The 26,931-nt window shown below is 51.1% G+C and overlaps 2 protein-coding genes and 1 pseudogene across 6 annotated transcripts in view; 1 reads left to right on the forward strand and 2 right to left on the reverse strand.

Moving 5' to 3' along the window:
* Window positions 1-8,317, reverse strand: part of RBM28 (RNA binding motif protein 28) — a 32,599-nt gene extending 24,282 nt beyond the window's left edge. Inside the window, exons 1-8 of the mRNA XM_067746914.1 lie at window positions 8,089-8,317; window positions 4,385-4,543; window positions 3,990-4,084; window positions 3,493-3,568; window positions 2,970-3,062; window positions 1,817-1,888; window positions 1,008-1,191; window positions 693-835 (exon numbers count right to left, since the gene is read on the reverse strand). Coding sequence (XP_067603015.1) covers window positions 693-835; window positions 1,008-1,191; window positions 1,817-1,888; window positions 2,970-3,062; window positions 3,493-3,568; window positions 3,990-4,084; window positions 4,385-4,543; window positions 8,089-8,206 — 940 coding nt within the window. The 5' untranslated portion in view covers window positions 8,207-8,317. The remainder of the gene's footprint in view (window positions 1-692; window positions 836-1,007; window positions 1,192-1,816; window positions 1,889-2,969; window positions 3,063-3,492; window positions 3,569-3,989; window positions 4,085-4,384; window positions 4,544-8,088) is intronic.
* A 695-nt stretch (window positions 8,318-9,012) lies between these two features.
* On the forward strand, window positions 9,013-9,765 carry LOC137228641 (chromobox protein homolog 1 pseudogene; annotated as a pseudogene).
* Window positions 9,766-14,897: 5,132 nt separating this feature from the next.
* Window positions 14,898-25,808, reverse strand: PRRT4 (proline rich transmembrane protein 4). 5 transcript variants are annotated; one of them, XM_067746915.1, is made up of 5 exons: window positions 25,466-25,808; window positions 23,514-24,237; window positions 23,324-23,428; window positions 22,879-22,998; window positions 14,899-17,889 (listed from the first exon to the last, which is right to left on the reverse strand). In XM_067746915.1, exons 2-5 carry the CDS (start codon window positions 24,163-24,165, stop codon window positions 16,064-16,066), a joined length of 2,703 nt encoding a protein of 900 aa, XP_067603016.1. In that variant the 5' UTR covers window positions 24,166-24,237; window positions 25,466-25,808; the 3' UTR covers window positions 14,899-16,063. The 5 variants fall into 5 exon arrangements, with proteins under 5 accessions (XP_067603018.1, XP_067603019.1, XP_067603020.1 ...); XM_067746917.1 differs by lacking the exon at window positions 23,324-23,428 and having other exon boundaries at window positions 14,898-17,889; XM_067746918.1 differs by lacking the exon at window positions 22,879-22,998 and having other exon boundaries at window positions 14,898-17,889.
* Window positions 25,809-26,931: the final 1,123 nt, after the last annotated feature.

Below are 26,931 nucleotides of genomic sequence, written 5' to 3' on the forward strand. Positions count from 1 at the left end.
TTAAATAGAACCCATTTTGGTGGTAGGATGCAATATCCTGTTTATCCAGTTATTCATTCAATTTGGGTAATTGAAAGAGACAGAGGCAGTGCCTCAGCATTAAGCTAGGTTTTAAATTCCCTAAGAATCTTAATCCTCAAACACTATTCCAAACTCATTAAAAAAAAAACAAAAAACCTTTAAAAGAAAGGAATATAGGGGCTTCCCTGGTGGAGTAGTGGTTAAGAATTCGCCTGCCAATGCAAGGGTCCCGGGTTCGAGCCCTGACCCGGGAAGATCCCACCTGCCACGAAGCAACTAAGCCCGTGCACCACAACTACTGAGCCTGAGCTCTAGAGCCCGCAAGCCACAACTCCTGAGCCCACGTGCCACAACTACTGAAGCCTGTGCGCCTAGAGCCCGTGCTCCACAACAAGAGAAGCCACCACAATGAGAAGCTTGCGCACCACAACGAAGAGTAGCCCCTGCTCACGGCAACTAGAGAAAACCCACCTGCAGCAACGAAGACCCAACACAGCCAAAAATAAATAAATAAATAAATAAATTTATTAAAGAAAAAAAAGGAATATAAAGGTTTCATTTTCAGCATTTAAACATAAATTTGACAGGACACCTTAGGGTCCTATTTAAAAAGAGGACTGAGCTGAACTGATGCACATTTCTCGGTGACTTATTTTAAATTTAAGGCAAACCTTCCTCCTCTTGCTCTTCAGTGTTGGTATCACTCTGACCCAGGTCCTCTCCACCATCGATCCTGTCTGTTTCCTCCAGGTCGCTGTTGTCATCAGAATGCTCCTCTTCACTGCTTTCTGCAGGTGCTGCCCTCTTGACTGCTCTGCAATGGCACAGATCAGAACTAAGGTTCTGGGATGAGAGAGGGGCCTGCCTCTCCAACTTCACTGCACATGTCAATTCTGCAATGATGGGGGCAGGGAAAGATATCATTTTCCTCTCACGGACAACCCTGAATCTTCCTCTGTTGTCTCAGAACACACTGAGCCACTTACCTCTTCTGAATTTGCACAGGCTTGGTCAGCTTCGACTCTCTATTCTCCTCGTCCTCCTCCTCTTCTTCATCATCTTCCTCATCATCATAACCACCATCATTCTCCTCCTCCTCCATATCCTCTTCTTCCCTGCCATTCTCTTGACCTAATTCCTGACATTTAGGTTCAGGCCTCTTCTTCTCACCTACATACATAGTTGGTAAAGAAAGTCAGGAATTCATTTAGTATCCAAAACAAGGTTATTTAAACAAGAGTAACTAATACCCGAAGTTCCCGGTTCCTTTGGTTTTACAGAAGCTCACATATTTTTCTTACTGTACATAATAGGAAAAAGTATGGGAAAAAAAAAAGCAAAACAACAAAAACCCCTCATCACTGAGATTCCCTCGGAGGCTGTCCCATTCATCAGAAGCCTTAAGGTTAACGTGGCTCAGCAACTGAGCCTCTGCAAACAGCCTATCATTGTGCACCATGGCCAGCACAATGCATGCTCTGGAGCCCAGCCATGAAATTTAATCTCTGTGAGTTCTGTTCTCTGAGCTCCTGGTGGCTTAAAAGCCAATTGTTTTCTAAATAAAAATCAAGTTTTAAGTTTCCCTATTTTTAATGTTCCATCACTCCCTATTATGAAAGCTGGGAAAGTACAGCAAGTAGTAGGGACAATGAACTTGAGCCCCACTCTTCACATCCACATCAAGGAGTGGGCTTATATTCAAAAGATCCTGTTTTGGGACCAGATCACCAGATGGTACAATACAGACTGACAAACAGGACATAAACCCCTCCTACCCAACACCACTGCATCTTACCTGCGACAGAGGCAGACTGTGTATTTTTATATTTATCCTTTGCCACAGCCCAATCCACAGCCACTGTCCGCCCTGTCAGACAGAAAAGTAGCATCAGAAAGGCCTTCTCTTTAACATTCCTATTTCCTATAAATGACTTCCTAATCGTCAAAGACAGTAATGGAACCAAAAGAGACGAAGAAACTGCGGATTCAGAGACTGTTGGTCCTAAAATAAAACTCCTGGTAGATGTCTATTCTTTTAACCCTTAACCTTTTTATCAATGAACAGAAGTTTTGCCTTTCTACACAGCCACTACACCTAGAACAAGATAGAGTAAGAATCAGAACAGTGTTTCCAGTTAGACCAAGTTTCCAGTTATACTAACAAGAGGGAAAATAGACATTCTGGAATAACTGCGCGTCACTCAGAAGTTAGGAAGTCTCCAAGCCAATCCCTCCTTTAGGCACTGTACCTGGTAAATCAATACCTAGAGTAACGTCAAGGTCAGTTTAAAAGCCCACAGGTGGACTTCCCTGGTGGCGCAGTGGTTAAGAATCCACCTGCTAATGCAGGGGACACAGGTTCGATCCCTGGTCCGGGAATATCCCACATGCCACGGAGCAACTAAGCCCGTGCGCCACAAGCACTGAGCCTGTGCTCTACAGCCCATGAGCCACAACTACTGAGCCCGTGTGCCACAACTACTGAAGCTTGTGCACCTAGAGCCCATGCACCACAACAAAGAGTAGCCCCCGCTCGCCGCAAGGAAAACCCAATGCAGCCAAATAAATAAATAATAAATAAGTAAATTTATAATTAAAAAAAAAAAGCCCACAGATGCTGAATAGTGATCATAACCAAGAGGGAGGAACCTGCTAATCCCACATCCTCTAGACAGCAACCTGCCTCTATCAGTCAGGGACAGTTTTTCATTGGGGATTTAAAAGGACACTCATCACCAAAAAAAGAAAAGAGAAGGACAGCATGGGTCCTTTCAAGTTTAACCCTAAGATCAGGTACTAGGAATATTTCACCAAAACAAGCTTCAATATTAGCAATGAGACTCTCAACAAGGCAAACACCTTTTGAAAATGTAGAAAGTGGGTTACTGTGCTAATTTGCCTAAACACCAGAAATATCTGAGTCAATGGTATGGGCATAGAAAACTCACCTTTTATCTCTTTCATGTTCATGCTTTTGAGAGCCTTTCCTGCTTCTAGGAGGTTTTTGAACTGAACAAAAGCAAAACCACGCATCTTTCCATCTGTGTGCAAACACAACAAAGAAGTTAGAAGTAGCAGGTAGGGAACCAACAGACACTAAGAAGGATGTTACAGCAACCTGGACTGGCAAGAAGACCCAAATCCTATCAACCGGTCAGCCCCTTGCCCAAAGCACAAGCCTATATCCTGCTGAGGTTACCCTGACACAGGCTTGGGGAGAGCAATGCATTTTCTCAAACTGTAACTTGTCTTCTAAAAGTAGTTCTGATCTAACTAGCAATACCGTAAGGGGACTAAACACTGTTATTTGTCAAGCACTGTGCCTGATACTTTACACATATCATATCATCTGGGGCTCACAGAGTATGACCCGAACCTTGTGTTTCTGCTTAGTTCAAAGGTGATACAGAAAAAGACCATTATGTAAAATAACCTTATTCTAATCCACACAAAATAAAGGTTTGCCAGTACCTGGTTTCCTAGGGATGTTTACTTCCAGGACAGCTCCAAACTGAGCAAATACTGTCTTCAAGTCATCTTCTGAACACTGAAGCCAAAAGTGAAGAAAGAAAAAGAGATACTATCACGGCAAATGAACACAAAACATCAACTATTCAATTAGTTCACTAGGAAGAGCTTGAATATTTGCACTCCTTTTTAAATTTTGAGACTAGGACACCAAACATTTCAAAATAGACGACATCTTGCTTTGTACCTATACAGGCAAAAAGGACAGATATCAGAGAGCTTTTCCTTCCCTCCCTTTCTCAGCAGTAGTTTCCCCAAGGCATCTGCACAGTCTCTGTCCTTAATAAGTTTTTGTTTATACAGGCCCATTTTCTGAATTCAACAAGGCTAAAGTTCATTCCCAGAAGGAATTAAGCCCAATTATACCATCCTGACCAATGAGCATGCCTTGGCTCCAACAGCTTTCAGAACACTCACTGTTAGTTTTCTCTGTCTCTTACCTTAAAGCTCAGGTTCCGAATAATTAATCTGGCTTTCTTATCTGCCACTTTGGCTTTTTTAGGCTGTAGCTCCTTCTTTGGGGACTTTGAATTTTCTAAAAAATAAATGGCAATGAAGTAAATCTGTGATCTCCTCGGCCCAGAACATCACAGGAAAGAAGCTACTAGCAACAGATGGCATTGAACACAGGGTTAAGTATGGCAATGCCCAGGGACACCAGGTTTTCCAGACTCAGAAGTAAACAAAAGACTAAAACTAGTAACAAAATACACTGGTTGATTTTGGACATCAAGAGGAAATTCAGGAAGCTTTTAGGCCTAGACACTACTCCCAGAGCCAATCCACTGCCCCCTCAATCCTGGGGGAAAACTCCCTTCAGCCACTAGAAACTCACCAGTTTTCCCCTTTTCCTTGGACTTATTTCTCAGTTTTTTCTTGGCAACAGTCACGGTGATCTTGCAGCCTTCGAAGGTGGTAATCTCCTTGAGGGCCCTCTGAACATCTTCCAGCATAGAAAAAGTGACATAGCCGAAGCCTCGACATGCCTTACTCCCTGGAACAGTATGGGGATGGGGGGAGGGGGGATTAACAGTAAGCAAGATCCCTAAACCAGTAAATTCTCACAGCCCTAAACTAGCAAATATACAGCCAGGCCAGCCAGTCTGCCAAAATTCTCAAAAGAGAAAGAGACAAGGTTAGCATGAGTGGCCCCTGTCCCCTCTTTGTTCAGAAATTGTTAGGCTTCCTCTTCTAATGTGGTGTCTTTGCTGTTAGCTCCCTCTCTTCCTTCTTTCCTGATAACTTCAAGAATATGGAGGACCCATGATATGCATTACACCTCCGAAGAAGAACTCAACGTCAAACAGAACAAAACATCACCAGAGAAGGTAGGAAAGGTAAGTATGGTAGCTTCAAAAATTACAAAGAAATAATTCAGCCACCGCTCCACAGAACAGATCAGCAATGAACACCAGGGGCCCTGAAAAAAGAACCTCAAACAATAAACATTGCTTCAGAAGCCTGCAGACACTATTACAATTATTACCAAGCCCTAGAAATCAATATCAAATTAAACCTTTCTAAAGCGGCTGTAAATCTCTTATCTCATTTTGTCAGAACACACCAAGAAGGGAAAAGCCAATATCATCATCGCTTTTTTCCAAACGAATCATTTAAGACAAACAGTTGCAATTATCAACTGCAACCCACCTTTGCCCTTTTTGGTATGTTTTTTTCAGTTTAATATTTTTGTGTAGTAAAATTTTAAGTAATTTACTGCATCAAAAAAGAAAAGGACAGACCAAGTAGTCTGCTTACTACCCAAAGAAGAAACAGAGCTCACACGCTCTCCTTTTACAACTACACCCCAATCTGCTTCTGGGTACAAGCCCTCTAACACAGGACGCTGATCCACGTAAACTGGTTAAAGCTGACACTTGGCACTAGGAAAGCATGCTATGATCTGGTGATCTCTTTTTCTCTTGAAACTCCTTCTCACAAAAGCCTGCCCACTCACCTTTCAGAAAACAAGAACAAGAAAAATCAGGGCCCTTCCTGATCAGTAAAACCAAAAACGAAGCAGCTGAAAGGTGAAGGAGTTCAGCGACAAAACAGAAGCGTGTTGCTCACAAACACACCATGCATTGTTTATGTCTGCACAAAGCACTCTCACACATTTACTTGAATCTTTACGACAATCCTGTGAAATTATTCCCATCTTAAAGAGGTTAAGTGGCATGTCCAGGTCACCACTACTGGTAAGACCTCATCCCACACCCCCTCCCTCCTATCCCACTAAGTACAGCATTCAGTACATCTGGCTGCCTGGACAGAAAAGCACGTTTTTTCTTAAAAAGGGAATAGCAGCTTCTGTTAAAGATGTAGACTACATACACAAGCTACAGGTAAGGTTACATGTAGCCTATATTCTGAGGACCCAAAAGGAGAATTCCCATTCAAAGGCCTGTTCCTCCCCGGAACACAACCAACCACTGTTGAGCAGCGTTTCTCAATTGTTTTGATAACCCACAGTAACAAACGTAACTTATAGTGGATCCAGGATGCAGTTTTTTACAAAACTGAAAAAAAAAAGTTTTATGAAAACTTCTCCTTTACCATGTATAGATATACTCCTATTTCATTAAAAAAAATCTCTCTAATCATGACCCACCCACTCAAGACCCACTAATGGACGATGATCTGCAGTTTAAGAAACACTGCTATACAGCACTCGTTCTCATTCTCTCATTCGCCCATATCTATACTTAAAATGACAAAGAACCAGGCAGCTGCTATGGTTTGTATAGCAATCAGAGCCATGTCGACAATCCTAACTCTAATTTCTGTTACTAACAAAATAGAAGATAAGGACAGAGTGATTATTAGCACACTATTAGCCTGCCTACTCATCACATACTTGGACACCACGGGGGGAAAGAGAGGTACACAGGATGTTACTTCCCTCCAGTTGCTCTCCTGAAAGACAAGGAGGTAGCCACCTACAGAGACACACTGATGACTTGGAAGGAAGCTAAATTTATGTTCTGGGCAACATCAGGTGCCCCTTGACACAGTCTAGGTAAAAGTAAGAAATGCTTCTACAATTAAAACCCTTACAATTCTTCCTCAGTCTAATACATGCTAACCCTCCTTCATAGCGATGCCATAATCATCAGACAGAATGCAAAGCATATGGCAGTATTCCACAAGTCAGTAAATATCTCCTGCGGCTCAAGCCAAAACCCTTGGAGTCAGACTTGACTCCTTGACACTCTTTTTTTTCTCATACCCCACATCTGATCCATCAGCAAATTCTTTCAGTTCTACTCTCAAAAATATCCATATTGCAATCACTTTTTACCACCTTCACAGCTACAACAGCTGGTCCAACACCATGACCTCTCTCTCACCTGGATTACCACAAGAGCCTAATAACTGGTCTCCCCGCTTCTGTCCTATTCTTAGCAGCCTATTCTCAACACAGCAGCCTGAGAGAATCTTCCAAAATGCAAGCCATATCATATCTACTGCTCCCTGCTCAAAACCGGTGGCTTCATATCTCAGAGTAAAAGCCAAAGTCCTTGCAACCGCCTATAAGGTCCTACATGATCTGGTAGCACCAGATCGCATCTGCTAATTCTCTTCCCTTCACTCACTGCATTCCAGTCACCCTGGTTTCGTCACTATTCCTCCAATATAGTACACACACTCCTCTTCAGTATCCTTTAGCTTCCTCTGCCTAGGCTGCTCCTCCCACTGAGAAACACATGTTCACTCTCTCACATCAGAAAGGCTTTCCCTGGCTACCGCTCACCCCTCTACAGCTTCCCCACCACCACACACACACACATCTACAGAGACTCCCTATCCTTTTTCTCTGCCTTATTTTTCTCCTCAACATTTATCACCATTATCACTACATATTTTGCTTATGTGCTTATTGGCTGTCTTCCCCATCTGGAACACAAGAGCAAGGTTTTTGGTTTGGTTCTGTGCACTGCTGTATCCCCAGGACCTACAATAGTTGCCTGGCACAAAATACACATTCAATTAATATTTACGGAATAAATAACTGGGTGAATGAATAACACACTGGTTAAGAGCTCCCGGTCTGGTGATCAAATTCTGAATCCACTACTTACTAGCTGTATGAACTTAAGCTGAAATTACTAAATTTCCCTAAGCCCTAGATTCCTCGTCTGTAAAATGGAGTTAACTCTCCACCCAACAAGACCGATGGGGAAATTAAATGAGATAACACGTAGAACTCAAGCACCGCACGTGGCAATCAGTTGATTCTCAATAAGCCTTACTGGTGTTCTATTAAAAGTTAGTTATTTACTACCAAATAAGATCTTATATATGAGCGCGCATAATAAACGGAAAGCGCTACATAAACTTAAGGGACTGATTTGACTTTCAGAAACGGCCCGTATGGATTCACCTAAAGCAGAATCCGTTTAGAAAAGAAATTCAACTTCTAAGTCCTTTCACTATGGGGCAGGTAAAGGATTATACGGGTCGCTTAAATTTGGGTGTCCTCGCCCCCATCCGGCTCCCAGGAACCCCAACTTTGTCCTCGACCGCCCCTCCCCCTACCTTTCTCAGTCACCACGAAGCACTGCTTCACCGGCCCCACCTGGCTGAACAGCTCCTCCAGCTGCTCGCTGCGGGCCGAGGGCGGGAGGCGGCCCACAAACAGGGTCAGCCCGGCCATAAGGCCGAGAAACAGAAGCGCGCGGCTTCGCGCACGCGAGTCAAGTGACAGGTTTTAGTCAGAGCACCACGCCAAGTTGCCGGGAGACTCCGGAAGTGCTCTTCACTCAAAAGAGTCCGGAGGAAAACGTGGTAGAAGGGGGAAAAACATCCCGGAAGGAAAAAATCGTGACGCCAGGGGGCGGAGCTTCTTGAGCAGGGTTCCACCCCTACTCCAAGTACCGCCCCCGCCGCTGTAGAGAAATTTGGCTTCGCTCTTTCCTACACTGCTTACAATCTAACCTCCTGGAGATCGATACCAAACTCAGCAGGGCAGGCCGGAGAAGTTGGTTTTACTCTGGCCCTAACCCAGGATCTAACATATAATGGATGTTTAATAAATATTTTGTGAAGTGCCACCACAGACTCCCAGATTACGTGCATAAAACACAGCCAGAATACACATCAACACAAGTACGTCACGTACATCATTCGGACTATTCTCATGTTCTCAGAGAATATGAGATATCTGTCACACTATAACAGATAACTACAACTCTGCCTTTAACACTTCGCAGACAAATTATAGCTACTAAAGTACAAATAGGCACATATCATACACATTCTTTCAAAAAAATATTTACTGAGCTCCTACTATGTGCTAGGCACTAAGGATAAAATTGGTGAGCTAAAAAAAGATGAGACCCCTACCCTCATGGGGTATACAGTCTCGTGGGGGTAGACAGACATTAATCAAAAAAAAAAAAAAAAGAAAGGAGGGCCGTTGGCCGGGGCCTGCAGTACGCGCTTCAGTGAGGGGCTCAACCACAGTCAACCGTCTTGTTGCTTTACTGGTCGCCACTCCCACGACCGGCCCGACAAGACGCGCCTGGAGCGCAGAACAGATTTCCCTTGGGCTCGTGGGCGCTGCCCTGAGCAGCGTCACCCTTTATACCAGAAAGCTGGCGGGCACTATGGGGAAAAAACAAAACAAGAAGAAAGTGGAGGAGGTGCTAGAAGAAGAGGAAGAAGAATATGTGGTGGGAAAAGTTCTCGACCATCGAGAGGGAAAGGGCAAAGTGGAGTACCTCCTAAAGTGGAAGGGGTTCTCAGATGAGGACGACACATGGGAGCCAGAAGAAAACCTGGATCGCCCCGACCTCATTGCCGAGTTCCTGCATCACAGAAAACAGCACACGAGACAGATAAATCAGAGGGAGGCAAGCGCAAAGCTGATTCTGATTCGGAAGATAAGGGGGAGGAGAGCGAACCAAAGAAGAAAAGAAGAGTCAGAAAAGGCATGAGGCTTTGCCCAGGGTTTGGAACCGCAGTGGATTATTGGAGCTACAGACTCCAGTGGAGAACTCATGTTTCTGATGAAATGGAAAAACTCTGAGGAGGTTGACCTGGTCCCTGCCAAGGAAGCCAATGTCAAGTGCCCACAGGTTGTCATATCCTTCTATGAGGGAAGGCTGATGTGGCATTCCTACCCCTCGGAGGATGATGACAAAAAAGATGACAAGAATTAACTCTCTTGAGTACCAGCCCCTGTCACATCTGACTGTGGGTTTCAAGTGGGGAAAGGAGTTCTACTTGTCTTGACACCATAGAGGTGGCTTGAGAAGATGTCCTTTGAAGAGCCAGTATAGTTTCTGTGCCCTACAGCAGCCCAAGTGCTTTAAAGTCACTCCATGCTGGTTTGCACACCCATCCCAGTGGAGGGGAAGAAGGGTCAGTGTTTCAAGGCAACCCATTCTGAACTTTGCTGAGAAAAGCTAAGGGCCTTCTATGAAGGACAAAACTTGCAGAATGGGATGTGGGAGAGCAAAAGATACTGTAGCTCTTCAAAAGAGCATCTCCACAACCCACAACCTTCTTCCCAATAGTGTTAACTCTGCATTTTTACAGCGTAGCATATATGTAGTTTTTGGCTATTACTGGTGTATTATTTGGGGTGGGAGGGATGGGGTGGGAAAGAAGGGAGATGGGTTAGGATAATTTTTGTTAAAATTTGGAACCTGATGGGGGAAATGGTGAAACAAAGGAAAGAACAACTAATAATGATTTGGTTCTGTGTCCAGAATATTTCATCCTTTCAAAAAATGTCATTGGCAACCTAAATGAGGACTGTGAGAGACTGTTTAAAAGCTGTGAATGCTAATCATTAGAGAAATGCAAATCAAAACTACAATGACATATCACCTCACACCAGTCAGAATGGCCATCATCAAAAAATCTACAAACAATAAATGCTGGAGAGGGTGTGGAGAAAAGGGAACCCTCTTGCACTGTTGGTGGGAATGTAAACTGATACAGCTACTATGGAGAACAGTATGGAGGTTCCTTGAAAAACTAAAAATGGGACTACCATACGACCCAGCAATCCCACTACTGGGCATATACCCTGAGAAAACCATAATTCAAAAAGAGTCATGTACCACAATGTTCATTGCAGCTCTATTTACAATAGCCAGGACATGGAAGCAACCTAAGTGTCCGTCAACAGATGAATGGATAAAGAAGATGTGGCACATATATACAATGGAATATTATTCAGCCATAAAAAGAAATGAAATTGAGTTATTTGTAGTGAGGTGGATGGACCTAGAGTCTGTCATACAGAGTCAAGTAAGCCAGAAAGAGAAAAACAAATACCGTATGCTAACACATATATATGGAATCTAAAAAAAAAAAAAGGTTCTGAAGAACCTAGGGGCAGGACAGGAATAAAGACATAGAGAATGCACTTGAGGATACGGGGAAGGGAAAGGGTGAGCTGAGACGAAGTGAGAGAGTAGCATTGACATATATACACTACCAAATGTAAAATAGATAGCTAGTGGGAAGCAGCCGCAGAGCACAAGGAGGTCAGCTCGGTGCTTTGTGACCACCTAGAGGGGTGGGATAGGGAGAGTGGGAGGGAGACGCAAGAGGGAGGAGATAGGGGGATATATGTATATGTATAGCTGACTCACTTTGTTATAAAGCAGCAATTAACAGATCATTGTAAAGCAATTATACTCCAATAAGGATGTTAAAAAAAATAGAAAAAGAAAGCTGTGAATACCTGAAACTTAGAAGCCAAGGTGTTCCCTGCCTGAGCTTAATGCTATTCCCAACAAAGGACTAAGCCTGTTAAGAAGTTACCAAAGCTGCCATTTGAGGGATGGAAACTGGTTGAGGAGGAAAAGTCTTATGGGAGTGTATACACAGACAGATCATTCTGTCTTTGAGGTGCTAATTCTTGAAATTGACAAGAAGACCCTTTTTTTCCAATTATGAAGTTATAAATATCAGCTTCTCCATCCAAGTTACTGGCTGAAGTATCTGGGGAAGGGCAGAGGGTGGTATAGGAGGTGGGAGAGGAGGCAAAGACAAGGTCTGGTGCTCTTAGGTGGAAAACTCTTGGAGCCTCTGTTTTTTGAACTTTGAAACCATTGGTGGCAGGGTTCAGTCACTGACAGCACAAATTCACTGAATCACTTCAAGAATTGAATGATTTCAGAAGCCCTGGTCTCAGGAGAAGATTAAATTTTCATACTGGGGCAGTGGTTCACTTTAAAACAAAACAAATTTTTTTAATCCTAAGAATTAACTAAAACCCAAAATGCTGTCTTGAATCATGAGATCCATCAGTTCTTGACATCGTCTAGACCTGCATCTAGAACTCCCTTGTAAAATCTTTTTAGGCAGGGGTTAGGTTTCTGTGAAAACTTTTGTTTAAATGTTAACTTCATACCAACATTGTCAGTTCTTGTCTTAATAAAACTATATAGATTTATTTTAAAAATTACAAATAAATCATAGCCTGCACCATGCAAGATCATGTGAGAACACACCCAGAACAAACATGACATCCAGCTTGCACACACAGACCTAGTACCCAGGTCCTCCCAGAGACAAGAGATCTTTCCTCAGGTCAGCTTATCAGACAGAGCCAAGGCTGAGGAATCTCACTGGCCAGGAGATCTGGGCGCTCCTGGATCCTGGAACACAGACAGTGTTTGCCATCCCATTGGGCCCAGGAACTGACCTGTGTGCAGGACTGCAGCACCCTGAAGAACATTTGTACAGAACAGAAGTGCCCAATGCCTTTTTTAATAATTACTTTTAAATGGCATAACCTGAACACAGGGTAGGTAGACAATTCAAAAAGTACAAAAGGTACAATGAAAAGTGTTTCCCTTTCTCCTCAAACCCCATCTACTTTCAGCACATTTTGGTTGGATGGATGTCTGGTTGATAGTGACAGGGGGAAAGGGAGAACGTTTAACATCAGATTTATGAAACCCTAGCTTTTAAGCATTTATTCTACGCTTAAAAGAAAATGGCACAGTTAGTTTTAAACACACAACTCAGCAGAGGAAGTATGGAAATAAAAAACAGATTTTTAAGGCCATGGGTTAATTCCATCCAGGAGAAAGAGAGACAAATAGACAAAGGAAATGGGATGGATCATTTGAATACAGTTGGTTTGGAATTCCACATTCCTCTCTTTTTCTTCTCCTCCTCTCTTGCCCCCTCATCACCTTAGAAATCAAAATTTCATACCCAAAGTCTAAATTGGAAGCTTCAGGGCCCTAGCTATATGGAGGCTTGCCCAGTCCTGGCTGCAGTGTGCACTGGGGAAAGAATCCTGAGAAGGCTGCTCTGACATCCCTTTGGGACACACCCTACAATGCTCAGTTGGAAGTACTTTGGACCAAAACCTTCCCTATAGAACAAAAGGAAACTGTGTCCCTGTGCCCATCAGAGGGCAGCAGCCACCCACAGTACGGAGGAGTTCTTTGCCCCTAGGGGAGTGTAGCAATGCAGCTGACCCTTTGTACTCTTCCCTACTTTCAGACCTGGCTCCCCATCTCAGTCTCCCAGCCTCAGCCTCAGCCCCATCCCTTCCCATCCATTTGTAACAGGGAAGCCATGTGGTTCTTCAATCAGGAACATTTGCTCATCCATCTAACCAGGACACATGCAGCGTTCTTTATTAAACAGCAGGAGTTGTGGTACCCTGCACCACATCGGCAACGTGGCTTCCAGGGGAAATAAACTGCTGGCCTCTTCTCATCCATCACTTGCAGGAGCCTGGAAAGGAAGTAAGAGAGGCGTGGGCTGTGCTCAGCCAGCCTCTCCCAAGCCCCATCCCCCTGGCTCCATTCCCGCTTTCAAGCCAAACCTTCTTATAATACCGCATACTTCTTGTTCTTAGCACTTCTCGCAAATGTAATTAATTACTTGTGTGACTGTAATTATTTATCTGATTAACTCTTTAATGTCTGCCTTCCCCCAAAGACCTTCAACTTCATAAGTTCAGGGCTGTTGTCCACCTAGTTCACCTGTCTACCCCCATCACCTAGCACATTGTAAGCATCCAATAAAATGCTTTAAAGAGATTGAATGAATGAAGGTGAGTTTGTTTCTCAGTCTCCTACAGTACTAAGAATTGGAACTGAGGGCGTATATATTACACCCTGGTCTACCCGGGCTCTTCTGGGAAACTGCTTTGGGTAAGGAAGGGCTGAGGCATGAGACAAAAGGGGAGGGTTGTCTCACAAAAGTCTCAGCCTCTTGATCAAGTCAAAGGGCTTAGGCGATTCTTGCTGAGGAAAATCAAAGAAGTGCTGGAGCTGGTGAGTAACAAGCTGTATTCCCCTGCCCGCTCCCCATCTCACCAGCCCCATTCAGAGCTTCCAAACAGAAAAGGAGTGTGTGTGTGTGTGTGTGTGTGTGTGTGTATGTATGCGCGCCAGTGCCTGCTTCTGTGAGAGAGAGGCGGACAGACAAACATACAGAGAGACTGACTGGGGGTACGTGGGGCTTGGACTGCTTTGCTAAGAGCTGTGTGCCTGAACCCAAGGACCCTTGATGGGGACAGTGAGTGAGTGAGAGGAGCTGGCAAGGTTTAGGACGAGGAAGAGATGGCAGAGAGGACTTGAGTGTGAGCAGAGGCAGATGGAAGGGTAAGTGGGCAAGAAAGGAAACAATTTCTCGGAGCAGCTCTGGTGCTGGGGCCGCTACAGCCACTACGACACCAGTGAGAAATGCCTGTAACTAGGAGGATGGCAGTTCTCTGGGCCTCAGCCCAGAGTGACGATGCAGCAAGATTTCTGAGCCAAGCTGAGCCAGGTGATGGAGGAGACACAGTCAGAACCACTCCAGTCCCACTCCTCAGCTGTGCCTGCCCCAGGCTCCTCTCATTTTCTCCCCTACGATGACCCTCACTTGCCCCAAGCATCATTGGCTTCCCTCCTCCTTCTGAGATTCCAGGCTCTGGGTGCTCCTTTCAGCTAAGACAGAGCTTCATGCGTGAGGAGAGCAGTGCTTTAATTCTCCCACTAGTGCATTGGACCTGGTCTGGTGAGGCCCCTCCCCTCCCGGCCTCCCTGCTTCCCTCTCGCCTCCCTTGCTTCCCTTCTCAAATCCGCACACGCTGATGGGCAGAGTTGGAAGAAAAACCATTCCTATTCCTGTTTTTCCACTTCAAGCCTAGTAGGTGTGCCCCTGTAGGCTTCGCTGTGATGTGCAGGACATCTGCCAAAACACTGCCAAAACTTAGTTTTCAAATCTATGACTCTGTTTTAGTGCCACTCTGAACTTACCGCATTTTAGCCAAACGACAAATGCACACTACAGCCAAATGCTCTGGACAAGGGAGGGATTACAGATGCCTGGTAGCCAGATGTATTCATGGGTCTCTGCACTGTGAGTTCTGCTTTGGTGGGTAGGATGGGGCTGGGGTTTGGGGAAGACAGGCTTTCTCCAGGGAGGATCTGCACCTGTGGGAAATGAATGTTCTCCAGGGGAAGGGGGTTGTTAGTCCAAACTTGAAGAGATCCTGCTGGTAGGTGGAGCAAGTCGTTTCCTCTGTGAATTCCTCTGGGTACGTGGCAGGGAGATTGCTGCGAAACCCAGCTCAAAGTGATCAAGCCCTTGAGCTGTGTATCAACATTTCCATGAAGGACTTTGACACTAGCTAGTCCCTAACCACTTGTCCATCAGGACCTGAAGCCAGTTTCTTAGGAATGCAGACATTTCCACCAACGACTGTAGAGTTTCCACCTCATTTCTCAGGGCAGTGATCCAACTCTGAAAAGCCACTTCCCAGGGAGTCAGAAGGGTCTTCAAGGGGCCACTCCCAGGACCCTCACTCAGCCCAGACGGGCCATGGACCCGTCTATGGGGAAAGGTCATGCAGAGGACAAGACCCCTTGCAGTCAGGAGTGAAGGTCACTGGGGTCTGGGATGGACCCACCCGACCCAAACACTGCTTCTCTTCCAGTTCTGGCAGAACCATTGCTGCTATTGCCTCATCTAAGCTTTTCCAAGAAGGTGAGACCTTTCTCCTCTGAAAATATTTTATTGATAAATTAACTCTGAAAGCGCTTACCTCCCACCCTACTGCTGCAGAGTCTCCTAGATGGGCCGTGGACCCTTCTATGGGGAAGGATCGTGTGGAGCACAGGGAGTCTCACGCAGGGGTGGGATTTCCGGGCGTGGCAGAGGTGGGTGTGGGGACTGAGGCCAGTCCTGAGGTCGGCTGAGGACAGCCCCTCTCACTCAGCACCAGAGTGGGAAGTGGTGGTCTGGAGTGGAGCACCTTGGAGCTTTATTGCTGGTGAATGCCAAGGAAAAGTGGGACCCCTGCCAGCCTAGAATTGCAGCTGAGGGCATCAGTGCCCAGGGCTCCAGAGAAGGTGGCACTAGTTCCCAATCAACAGAACCTGGCTGCTGACTCACCCATCCAGGAGTCCCTGGATGGGAAAGGAAGCGGGGAGAGGTATCTGAGCCAGGCGGGATTGGGGAAGGGTTACAGTGTGCAGGTCTCGGGCAAAACAGGAGCCAGAAGGGGGCGTATTGTCGGGGCGGCGAGGCGCCCACATCTTCACAGGTCTATGGTGTCGCTGCCCATGCTCAGCTCGTCAATCTGTCGGCAGGCGTCCAGGAATTGCTCCTGCAGCAAGGCCTCTTCGGCCTGCAGCTCAGGAGGCGGCTCTGGGGAGTCGCGGGAGGGTGGGGACAGGGCCTGGTAGGATCCTGAGGCCGGGAGGTTAGGGCTGCTTCCTGAGGGCCGCGGGGGACTGAGGACGCAGACCAGCGGACAGCGAGGGGGCCTGTCCGGGCTGGAGCACAGCAGCATGGACGAGCTGTCCCGTGACAGTCCGCACAGCGAGCCGGATGAGGCGCTGCTGCCCGCGGGCCAGGCCCCGGAAGAGGGGAGCTCGGGGGCCGCGGGGGAACCAGGGGCCTCCCCAGACCTCCCAGTGGGCCCGGCCCCGGTCTGCGCCCCCAGCGAGGCGGTGCGGTAGAGGCCGAGCCCCTGCAGGGCTTCCCCGAAGGCCGGGCCCTGGAAGAGGCCGGGCTTCAGCAGGGCTTCGCTACAGAGGGCCTCCTCGATGCTGCGCCGCAGGTTGATGGGGGAGGGCGGGCGGAAGTCCACAGTGTAATCGCTGCAGGGGGAGGAAGCCGGGGAAGGGGCCGGGTTGGCGGCCGCGCCTTCGAAGCCACGGCAGCCTCCTCCCTGGAGAAGGAGGTCGGGACCCGGCCCTGCCAGGGCGCATAGCTGCAGCAGCTCCGCGTCACCACGCGCGATAGCGCTCCCCAGGGGCTTCTTGTCGGGGGGCCCGGCGACCCAGCCTCCGGGCAGCAGAGGGGCGGCGTGGCCGGGGGACAAGCGGAAGAGCTTGGCCCAGCAGCGCGGCGGCACGCGGGGGCTGCAGAGCGCCGGGTAGAGGCCCAGCAGCGCCAACGGAAGCGCGACGCCCACCTCGCCCAGGCGCAGGCCGAGCTGGAAGGCCCACCAGGGCCAGGGCCCCTCCAGGCCAGGTTGGCCGCCGTAGCCCAGCGCGTGCAGCACCTCGTAGCCCTGCAGGGCTCCGCTCAGCAGCCCGAAGGTGCCCGCCACTGGGGCCGTGCGCGCCGCGCGCCGCCAGGACTCGAGCGGGCCGAAGGGGCTGCGCGCCTGCGGGAAAGGAGTGGCGCCCTTGAAGCCGGACACTCCCAGGGGCGCTCCGGCCCGCCGACGACGACCCCCCAAGCAGGACAGCGCCAGCAGGAGCCCGGAAAGGAGGGCGGCGAGGAAGGCGTGCAGCCCGCGGGAGGCGAGCCGCAGGGCCCGTAGCGGGCGATGGACGGCGCTCCCGAGGGCGGCGGCGGCAGCCAGCCCCAGCCCCAGGAGCAGCAGCGCGGCCAGGGCGGCTGGACAGCGCGGCGGGCGCGGCCGGGCCAGAAGCAGGCAGGCCAGGCCCAGGCCGGCGGCCAGGCAGGGCAGCGGGAGGTCCTGCAGCAGCAGCCAGGCCAGCGCCGGCAACCGGTCGCGGTGCCCGTAGGCGTCGTAGAAGAGCGGGAAGGCCCGGGTGGTCCCGGCGGAGAGCAGGAGCAGGTCCAGCAGCGCCAGGCAGGGGGCGCCGGGCGGACAGCGCCAGGGCAAGAGGGCCAGAGCCAGCAGCGCCAGCAGGGCCACGAGGCCGAAGAGCGCGCCTACCCCGTACACATGGGCCTCCCAGGCCAAACCCCAGCGAGCCTTGGCCTCTGTCCAGTCGGCCTCCAGGGTCAGGAAGAAGAGGGGCAGTGGGGCCGCAGGAGGCTGCGCTTCGCGTTCAGGCAGTTCTCTGATACTGCAGGACCCTGGCCCACATTCTGGCTGCACCGAAAGGTTCCCAAGGCTGGCGGGAGAGGGGTCATCCAGGCCAGAGGTGGAGGTGGTGGAGTCTGTGGGCAAAGAACGTTTGTGTGAGGCATTCCGTGCAGCCCTCCCTTGCCCACCCTACAGCCAGTAGCCTGTATGCCAATCGGAGAGTCCTCATAGCTTCCAGGAAGGACTTGTCTTAAATTTGAGACTCAGTGACCTTGCCGCCCCTCACCCTCCCCTCCCACATCAAACTCCTCCGGCTGCAGTTTCAGCCCTCATGCCCTCCCCCCACCCCATCTACCCCCAGCTCCCTGCTTTGTTCATTACCCTGTGATTCCACTGAAAAGGGTTTTTCTTAAGAAGTCACAGAATTTTACAAGTGGAAGGAGCTGTAGAAGCCCCCTCTAGTTCAATCCTCCAGCCAGGAAGGAGGCTGCGTGAGAACAAGGATCGCTTTGCTCACATCTGAATACCCATGCCTAAAACAGTGCCTGGCACAGAGTGGGCACTGAGCAGATATTCGCTGAAGAAATGAATCCTCTTCTTTGCCAGATGAAGATATTGAGGCTCTGCTGAGAGGCCAAGTAACTTGTCCAAGGTTACACATTGGCAGAGCTGCAACTAGAATCCAGATCTGAGCACCAGTTTGAGCCCCTCTCCTTGATTTCAGAGGCGCTTCGTAATACTAGTTTGCTTATCTCTTGTTCTGCACCCCTGACTCCCAACTCCCACCTTGGTGCTAGAAGAAGCTTGCCCTGCCTTTTTTCAGCTGCTCCCCTTTCTCCCTGTCTCATCAGGAAAAGCCACCCCGCACTGCCCCCCACACACACACACAGCAGGGGGAGTGATATGACTCTCCCATCCCCAGCACCCTGAGAAAACACAGCCTTCCCTATTCACTGGCCTTCCTGCCTGCTACACCTCCAACCTCGGCCTACCCATGGCTATGGTCCCCATCCTAACTCAACTACAAAGCCATTGGTCTGAGGCTCTTACAATGCCCCTTTGGTTCTCACCCCCTTTTACAGAAGGTGACATTGAGATGGACTCCCCTGGGTCTCAAGACTACCCTTGAACTCTGAGGAAGGAACATTTGGGGGGATCATAGCTTAGCGAGTGAGCCCCTCAGGTGCTCTGGGGTTTGCTAACTTAGGCTCCCAGCCCCATCCTGTGCTCTAACATCTTCCCCACATCCCTTGAGGAAAGGAAAGTCAAGTAAGAGAGTGTGAGGACTAAGATCCCTAATTCTACTCTCCTGGAGCTAGAGAGGGGTGAAAAAGAGTTAGACCCAAGGATTTTCCATGGCCAGGCAGCAAGGGAAGATGCTTCCCGCTGGACCTCCCTCCCCCACCTAGCAGGCTTAGCAGAACTGCAGCTGCAGGGAAGGATGGAGGGAGAAAGATGGTGGAGAAGGATGGGAGGAGCCATATGGCGATGGGGAAATGCACGGGAGACAGATGTAGAATGAGGCGGGGAGGATCTCCTGACAAGCAGACTCTTGCCCCAACTGCCTGGCCATACCCAGCCATGCCTCAGCAGGACAAAACAGGAAGACTCGAGGCGCACCCCCATCCCTACCCCAGGCAGTGCCAGCTTGTGCTGGGGACATGGAAAACAGAGCAATCCTAAGAACAAGGAAAACGAGTGAGCCGGCCAGAAAGCAGCCCTGGAGAGAGGGGAGGGGAAGGTAGAATTGGGCAACTGGGAGGGCAGAGAGGGAGCTGCCAAAAAATTACATATATACAGCTGGCTGCCTACTGCCAATGGCAGCATGTTCCCTGGTTCCTGTCCCATCATATGCCTCAAGTCTAAAATGGGGAAGAGCACCTACTGCACAGGGCTGTTATGAGGATACACGGCCAGTGTGTGCAAAGCTCTTTGGAGAGACTGGTGCATCATAAGCATTTGATATACAACTGTTGTTGGTCTGATCATTATGGGCTACTGTTTATCACCCGTCAGTCATCGGTGTGTGTCTGTGTGAGTGTGACCATTTCTGGCCTCAAACTAAGTCTCGATTTAACTAACAAAAGGCTGTCTTCCCTTAGAAAGTCAACAATTAGTCAAATGAGTGAACATCAACGCATTGTCTCTCTGTGAACCCTGTTTAAAGAACACCATTTGGATGGACTGACCATCCCCAAACACCTACTGAAGACACAGCCGTGAGTTAAATGAGGAATCATTCAGCTGGGAACTGACGGCATTCGGTGGGGGGACAGGGTCAGTCTAACACCAGTGGGATCAAATAAACAAACATTCTCCCTCACCCCTCATTTATTGGTCCCCTCAGATACCCTTGCCCAAACCACTTCTGCAAAGTGGATGAGTCTCCTTGGTCTTTCCGGTCTTGGTGGGCTCTGCAGAGAGGCAAGGAGACCCCAGCCAGGAGCCCACAGCCTGCGCCAACCTGTTGCCCCTCATGCCTCCTCCTCGCTCACTGTACAGACAAGTGCAGCTCTCAGAGAGCTGCCCCACCTCACCCTCTTCCAGCTCCACTTCTCACTCGATGGCCACAGAAGACCCCATCTTTCACCTCTGGCCCAAAGCATTATGGCAATTAGAGCAACTTGCAACATTCCTAAGAAGCCAGAAAAAGAATGAAAACCAGGAAGTAGAGTACAGGCCCAGCTCAAGTGTCAGAGGAGAGAGCTCTGACCTAGGAGCACTGCTCCCAGGGGGCAGGGCAGGCCAGGTATGGGTGGGGACAGGTGAAGAAGGCCCAGCCTCTGTCTTTGACGGGTCCGCTTGACCTCATCCTCTGTCTCCCCATTTGAGGCTTCCACAGAAGGGGCCCTCGGTTTCCCCCAGAAGGTAGTGACTTCCTAGGATCCCTCTCCTGCGCAGGCCTCCCTTACAAGGTGGTCCCACTCTGGCCCTGTGACTCCTCTTGACCTCAGGGGCAAGAGAGGAGATGCGATGTCAATGTGAGTAACTGGTGCAGCCAGAGCAGACTGGGGAGAAGTTGCGAAGAGGGCCCGGCTCAATTTATGGAAAAGTCCACTAGCGCCCACATCAAAGGGCTGGGGAATCACTCTCTACTCTGGATGCCTGAAGCTGCAGCCCGATCAGTGGCCTGGCCCCATCCCTCCCCCCAGCCCCACCTCCAGGATCACAGAGGATTGGTACTCCTTGTAAGGGTGACATTCGAAATATTTAACCACTGTTTCAGGGAATCAGAACAGCTGCCAGCCAGGTGGTCAGGGAGGGGAGTGGCGCTCAGGAGGCTAAGGAGAGTGGGTAGTTATCAACTGGTATGGAAGTCTTTTACTATGTTAACGACCTGCACAACTGTTCAGCCCTTACTGGCTGAATGCAAGCTCTGTCCGAGGTGAAGTAGACCTAATGCAAGAGAAGAGAAGCCCTAGGCCCAAAGGTTAACTGTACCGAGGTTAGAAAGTTCCTAGAGAAGACACAGAGAGACTCCCTTTAGCCCCTAACTGCTTGCCACTACTCCCCACAGAAGGTGCTGGCAGGAACAAGGCTCTTTGGCCTTCTCTCCAGGAGGCCTGCAGCCCTCCGGGGTTTATCCAAGAGGAACAGCCAGGAAGAGGCTGGGTTCCTGCAGCCGTAGAGAGGAGGGGGAAGGAGGGCGGGGCCCCCAGCCGCTGGGCTGCCTCTGATATTGTCCAGACTCATTAAACCTGCCTGGCCAGCGCTGTCACCAAGGCTGGCAGACCGCCACCCAGCATCCTTCCCCTGAGGCCACAGAGCCTGCCCCCAACTCCACAGCAGATCCTGCCACTGCTGCACACTGGGCTCGATGGGGAGGAGACGGCAGGCTCCCCACCCACACGCCCAGGAGTGCTGAGTCCGCTCGGGAGGAAACGACAGGCAGGTGCTGCGTTAAGTCTGGAGCTGGAAGAAGCTCGGGCGGGGACCAGCGATTTCCACTGTTGCACCAGTTCCTAGTGTGGAGTGGCTGAGAGGATTCCCAGCCACAGTTAACCCTTTGCATGTCCCCCTTGGCCTCACCTACCAGAACGTCTCCCCAAGCAGCATGCCCTCTGCCTTTTGTGGTATGTGTTGTCCCACCACATTTAGGGGCCACGGTTGCCGTGTCTGAGAGGTAGATCTGGAATGTACTTGGGACACACCGGGGAAAGAAGCAAGTTAACAGACACTATTTAATGAGCTAATACTTTGTGCCCGTTACATTATGTGGAAGCTTTACAATAACAAAATAGGCACTATTATTAAACTCCAGATATAGGAGAAAATTTAGGCTCAGAGAAGTTAAATAGCCTGTCCAAGGTCACCAGCCAGTTAGGAAGGGGATTGGGATTCAAGTCTCAAAGCGAAGTCTCAGGATTCCAGAGCCCCTGGTCTTTCCTCTGCACCACCAGCTTGTCTATGTGCGTGTTCTGAAATGCTCCCTTGAACAAGGATGGCATCTGTCTGTGTAAGGTCTTCTCTTTAACGTCTTCCCAATGAGGGGCCCAACTCTGCCTATATCTGACAGCATGTCATGTCAGATCAGACGGCAAAGGAGAGAGCCCCAAGGTCGGAGTGGGAGGGTAGGGAGGCAGGCCAGGCAGACTGGAGTAGAGGGTGGGGTTAGTGCTGAGGCTGTGGAAATCATGAAGGAGTTCCTGTGTCCGTCTGCCCCTGATACATTTGTCTACATCCTGCTCCGCCTGTGATTGTAAAACTCCCAGAGGACCATTACTTAACTCTGTGTGGGACCATCCTCAGCAACACTTGTTCTCAGACCATTAATATATATCTCCACAGTGGTGATGAAGAGAATGGTGATGACAGTGAAATACAAGGATCCCAGACTGCCGATGAGTGGCTAGCATGTAGTAAGTGCTCAATAAATAATTGTCAGGCTTCCCTGGTGGCACAGTGGTTGAGAGTCCACCTGCCGATGCAGGGGACACGGGTTCGTGCCCCGGTCCAGGAGGATCCCACATGCCACGGAGCGGCTGCGCCCGTGAGCCATGGCTGCTGAGCCTGCGCGTCGGGAGCCTGTGCTCCGTGATGGGAGGGGCCACAGCAGTGAGAGGCCCGCGTACCGCAAAAAAAAAAAAAAAAAATTGTCAAGTTTCAATGAATTGGATACTTACCTAGTGATGCTGTTGCAATCAAGGCAGAGCTTAGGGAAGCAGCTGGGTCCAGTGGCCTTGGACTTGGGAGCTTTGTCTCCTGGGGGGATGGGGGCGGGGACAGAGTGGTGCCAAAGAGTCCTGCAAAGGGAGCACATAGGGCTAGACTGCCATCCTACCAGCCAGCGTTGGCCTCTGGAGCTTTGGAGAAAATCCTGTCCTTTCTCAGAGCCTGACCTATGGGAGCCGCTGTCCCAGGGATTGTAGCCACATGTGTACCAGAAGCTAAGCTACAAGGACCAAACCAGACTTAGTATGGCAAAGAGGGCATTTCCCCATAGAGCAGTGGCTGGTATCCCAGGCCCTGGGAGAAGGAATGCGAGCTGCCCTTGAGTCAAGGGAAAAAGGAGGTGCTGGCATTTAGGGGTGTTCCATAAATGCTTGTTGCGGTAAAGTAGACACTCACCTGGAGAACCCGAAATTCCAGAGGCAGAGCTTGGGGATGGAACTGGGTCCGGGGGGCTCAGGCCTGATAAGTTCCGGAGTGGGGACACAGTAGTGCCAAAGAACCCTGCAAAAGGAGCCCAGGCTGAAGCTTCCTCCTACCTGCCAGATTGCCCAGCAGGGGCGCTCCTTGGGTTGGGGTGGGTACTCACCAAAGGGTCCCAGGCGCCCAGCAATCTCTGCCAGGCTGGCCCGCAGGCTGGGCAGCAGGGGCAGTGTTCGATGTCCAAGCGTTGGGGCTACGCCTGCTCTCAGCGCCATGTCAAACTTCAGCTCCAGCTCACTCTGGTGGAGTCTGGGAGCACTGGATGGAGGTGCTGTAGCTGTCAGAGCAGTATCCCAGGTCATGGTGCCCATCCTGGGCTGGTAGGGAGCAGTGGGCCGGTCAGTGGGCCCAGCGAGGAGGGATGTGGACTCCAGAGGCCAGGAGGAGGCCCAGGGAGTAGAGCTGCCTTCAGCAGAGCTCCGCTCTGGGGGGGAGTTCCCGAGAGAGCCCACCAGGAGTTCCCAAAGGGGGCCAGTCCTCAGCCCACCGGCCACCTCTTCCTCTGGCTCCTGGCTCGGCCCAGGAGAAAGTGCCCGGGTCTCCGTGACAGAGCTCCCCCAAGCAGCAGCAGGTCTCCGAAGGTGGAATTTGAAGTTAAGCCCCAGGTTCAGAGACAGCACAGAGGCCTCACTCTGAGGTGGCGGGGCCAAAGTGGTGACATGGGCACCTGGGACAGAGGAGGCAGCCTGGGCACCCACAGGGACAGCAAGCAGGACCCAGTAGAACAGCCCCAGCCCCAGACAGCCATACCCCGCCATGGCCCCTCCTGGCCTCAGGCGGCCTGGGTAGGCAGGGGACTCAGGTCTTCAGCACCTCTGAGCACGAAGGTCCTGGAGAGAGGAGAGGTGCTATGAGCTCTGGCTGCCTGGGATCTGATGCCCCAGAGAGACTTCTGATCCCAGAGAAGTAGGTGGTGGGGACAGGACACAAAGGCTTCCGCCCAAGGAGAGTTGCCAGCTTCTTCCTGAACATTCAGGCCCCAGCACAAATCTCTTCCCTGCAGTTTCCCTTCTCTCCCAGCCAAGGTTCCTTCTCCCTAAGCCCCTGCCTCCCTCACCTGCTCAGTCTGGGGACGGGTCTGACTGCATCCAGCTGCCCTCATCCTTGACTGACAGCAGAGCGAGTGAGTGGACGTGGCTCCCAGACTCAGATCCCTTCTGAGTCTTCTCTTCTCTCTTTCCTCCCTCAAATATCTGTTGAGGCCTACTATGTGCTGAGCACCCTTCTGGTAAGACAACTGTGAACAAGCTAGCCCTCACAGGTGAGCCTCAACACAGTCCCACCCCAGCTCCGGCCCCCTCTAAGATGTTTGTCCGCTCACTCAGACCCTGGGAGCACTGGTCCCCGGAGGGATGCAGCACAGGGCGAGTGATCTGGCAGAGATGGAGAAGGCAGCTCTGGCCAGGGAAGCAGGGTGCCCTGGTCTGGCAGAAGCTCTGTCCCTTCAGCCTTTTCCCTCTTTCCTGCGGCTTGGCCGGCTCCCTATCCCTTAACCCTAGAAGTACTGGGGGGAGGGTCAGCTTGGCCATCTCTGGCTTCCGGGAGGGGGGGAAGATGGCTAGGCAGGCAAACTGGACAAGGGGCTGCTGCAGTAGACTCCTAACTCCCCGGCCCCCAGGCGCCTACATCTGGTAGGGGAAGGGGAGGGTGAGCCAGGGACGGAGGTGCACCCAGCACCCTTACATCACACACACGGCCACACCTAGCACCCATGACACACTCACCTACTCACCCTTCACACACCCCTGCACGTAAGTGCGCACACACGCGCGCACACACACACACACACTTGGTCCTGCCGAGCCCCCTCCCTCCTACACGGGTTCAGACCCAAGCTCAGTGAGCTCGCAGCCTGCTCTGTGTCACAGGCACACACACACACCCCTACCTCACAGACACACACAGTATATACCGACACAGAGGCATACACACCCCTACACACACATTCGCACGCTCCTTACAGACACACAGCACACACCGTCATCCCCCGACATGCACATTCCTACACACCCACCCACCCGCCCCTACAGGCAGGCGCGCGCGCGCACGCGCACACACCTCCCTCTCCCGCTGCCCTGACGGCAGACGTGCTCCTCTTGCTCTCTCCCGCAGGCGGGTCTCCTCCGACAAGTCCCCCGAGAAGGGGCGGTCGCGGCGGCCCAGGCGCCCCGCTGGGCGATGCTCCACCGACTCTGGTCGGTTCTCTCTGCGCCCGACTCCCCCTTGGCTCGTCCCGGCCACCGCGGCTTCGCCGACGCGCTGCCCCGGGTCTGGCGCGGCCCGTCCCCGGCCCGCAGCGCTGGCCCCAGGCAGGCGGCCCGGCCCGGCTCAGGCTCCGCGCTCCCTCCCACTGCGCCGCCTCCAGGCTGCGAGCCTCGCTCCCCGGCAGAGCCGCGCGCCGGGCTCCGCGGCAGCCGCGCTCTGACCGCCCGCCTTCCCCGCCTCCTGCGCTCCCGCCCCTCGCGCCCGCCCTCTCCCCTCCTCCTCCCCCGGACCGCGGCCCGCGGTCCGCCCCCAACCTGGGCGGCAGGCGGGCGGGCGCGCACCGCCGGGCTGAGCCGCCGCCGCCTCTGTGCCCGCGTCCCCACGCGCGCTCATTCACCCGACGCTGCCGCCCAGCCGCGGCAGGCGCGGGCACCGCGTTCTCAGCCCGGCGCCGCAGCCGCACTCTCCCAGGGCGGCCCATCACACACATCCACTCGTACGCCCTCCCCAGGAAACACCGCGGGCCAGAGCACCACGCGCACGCTCGTGTGCACACACACGCGCGCGCGGGCGCGCGCACACACGGCAGCCTGCCCAGGATGGCACCCCCGACAAGAAGAACCACTATGTTTATTAAGCCGTGAGTGGAAGGTGTAATAAGCACGTCTGCACCCCTTATTTCATTAGTCCTCAGCACAACCCTGTGGGTGTCCCCATTTCACAGACAGGTAAATTAAGGCCCGGGGTGGGTGGGGAAACTCACGAACTTGCCCAAGATTACAAAGCTGGGCAACATGAACCCAGTCCCTCTGCAGTTTTCTCCATCACCTGGTGGCTTTCAACATTTGGAAGTGCCTCCAACACTTCACAGGTGAACCACCAAGTGTCAATTTGTGTGTAACATTTCTTTTTGCTAAAACTGATCTCTCAAAAATACTGAAGAGTTTCAGAAATGTCTCTCACCTTGTGAGAGGTGGCTTACAACTTGTTTCCAATAAGGGGCAAGAGGAGAACAATGAAGTCAAAGAGTGTGCAGTCCAGGAATATAAGAGCACGCAGGCCAGTGTTGAAGATAACTAAAGAGCAGGGCTGTCACTGTGGATATTTCATGGACCCTATCATGCTGTCACAGTGACTGATTTAAGTAGTACTGGCTCGTTTGTGCTGACTTGAATCTCTAAATCCCTCCCAAGGGCTTCCCTGGTGGCACAGTGGTTAAGAATCCGCCTGCCAATGCAGGGAACACGGGTTCGAGCCCGGGAAGATCTCACATGCTGCGGAGCAACTAAGCCCGTGAGCCACAACTACTGAGCCTGTGC

The sequence above is a fragment of the Pseudorca crassidens genome, chromosome 8 (assembly GCF_039906515.1).
Source record: "Pseudorca crassidens isolate mPseCra1 chromosome 8, mPseCra1.hap1, whole genome shotgun sequence".
Classification (NCBI taxonomy): domain Eukaryota; kingdom Metazoa; phylum Chordata; class Mammalia; order Artiodactyla; family Delphinidae; genus Pseudorca; species Pseudorca crassidens.

Coding starts and splice junctions, on each gene's coding strand:
- PRRT4 (XM_067746915.1), bottom strand. CDS start 24,165: ATGGCGGGGTATGGCTGTCTGGGGCTGGGGCTGTTCTACTGGGTCCTG. Junction 23,429..23,513: donor TGGGCGCCTGGGACCCTTTG/GTGAGTACCCAC, acceptor CTCCTTTTGCAG/GGTTCTTTGGCACTACTGTG. Junction 17,890..22,878: donor GATTGCAACAGCATCACTAG/GTAAGTATCCAA, acceptor CTTTGCCCACAG/ACTCCACCACCTCCACCTCT.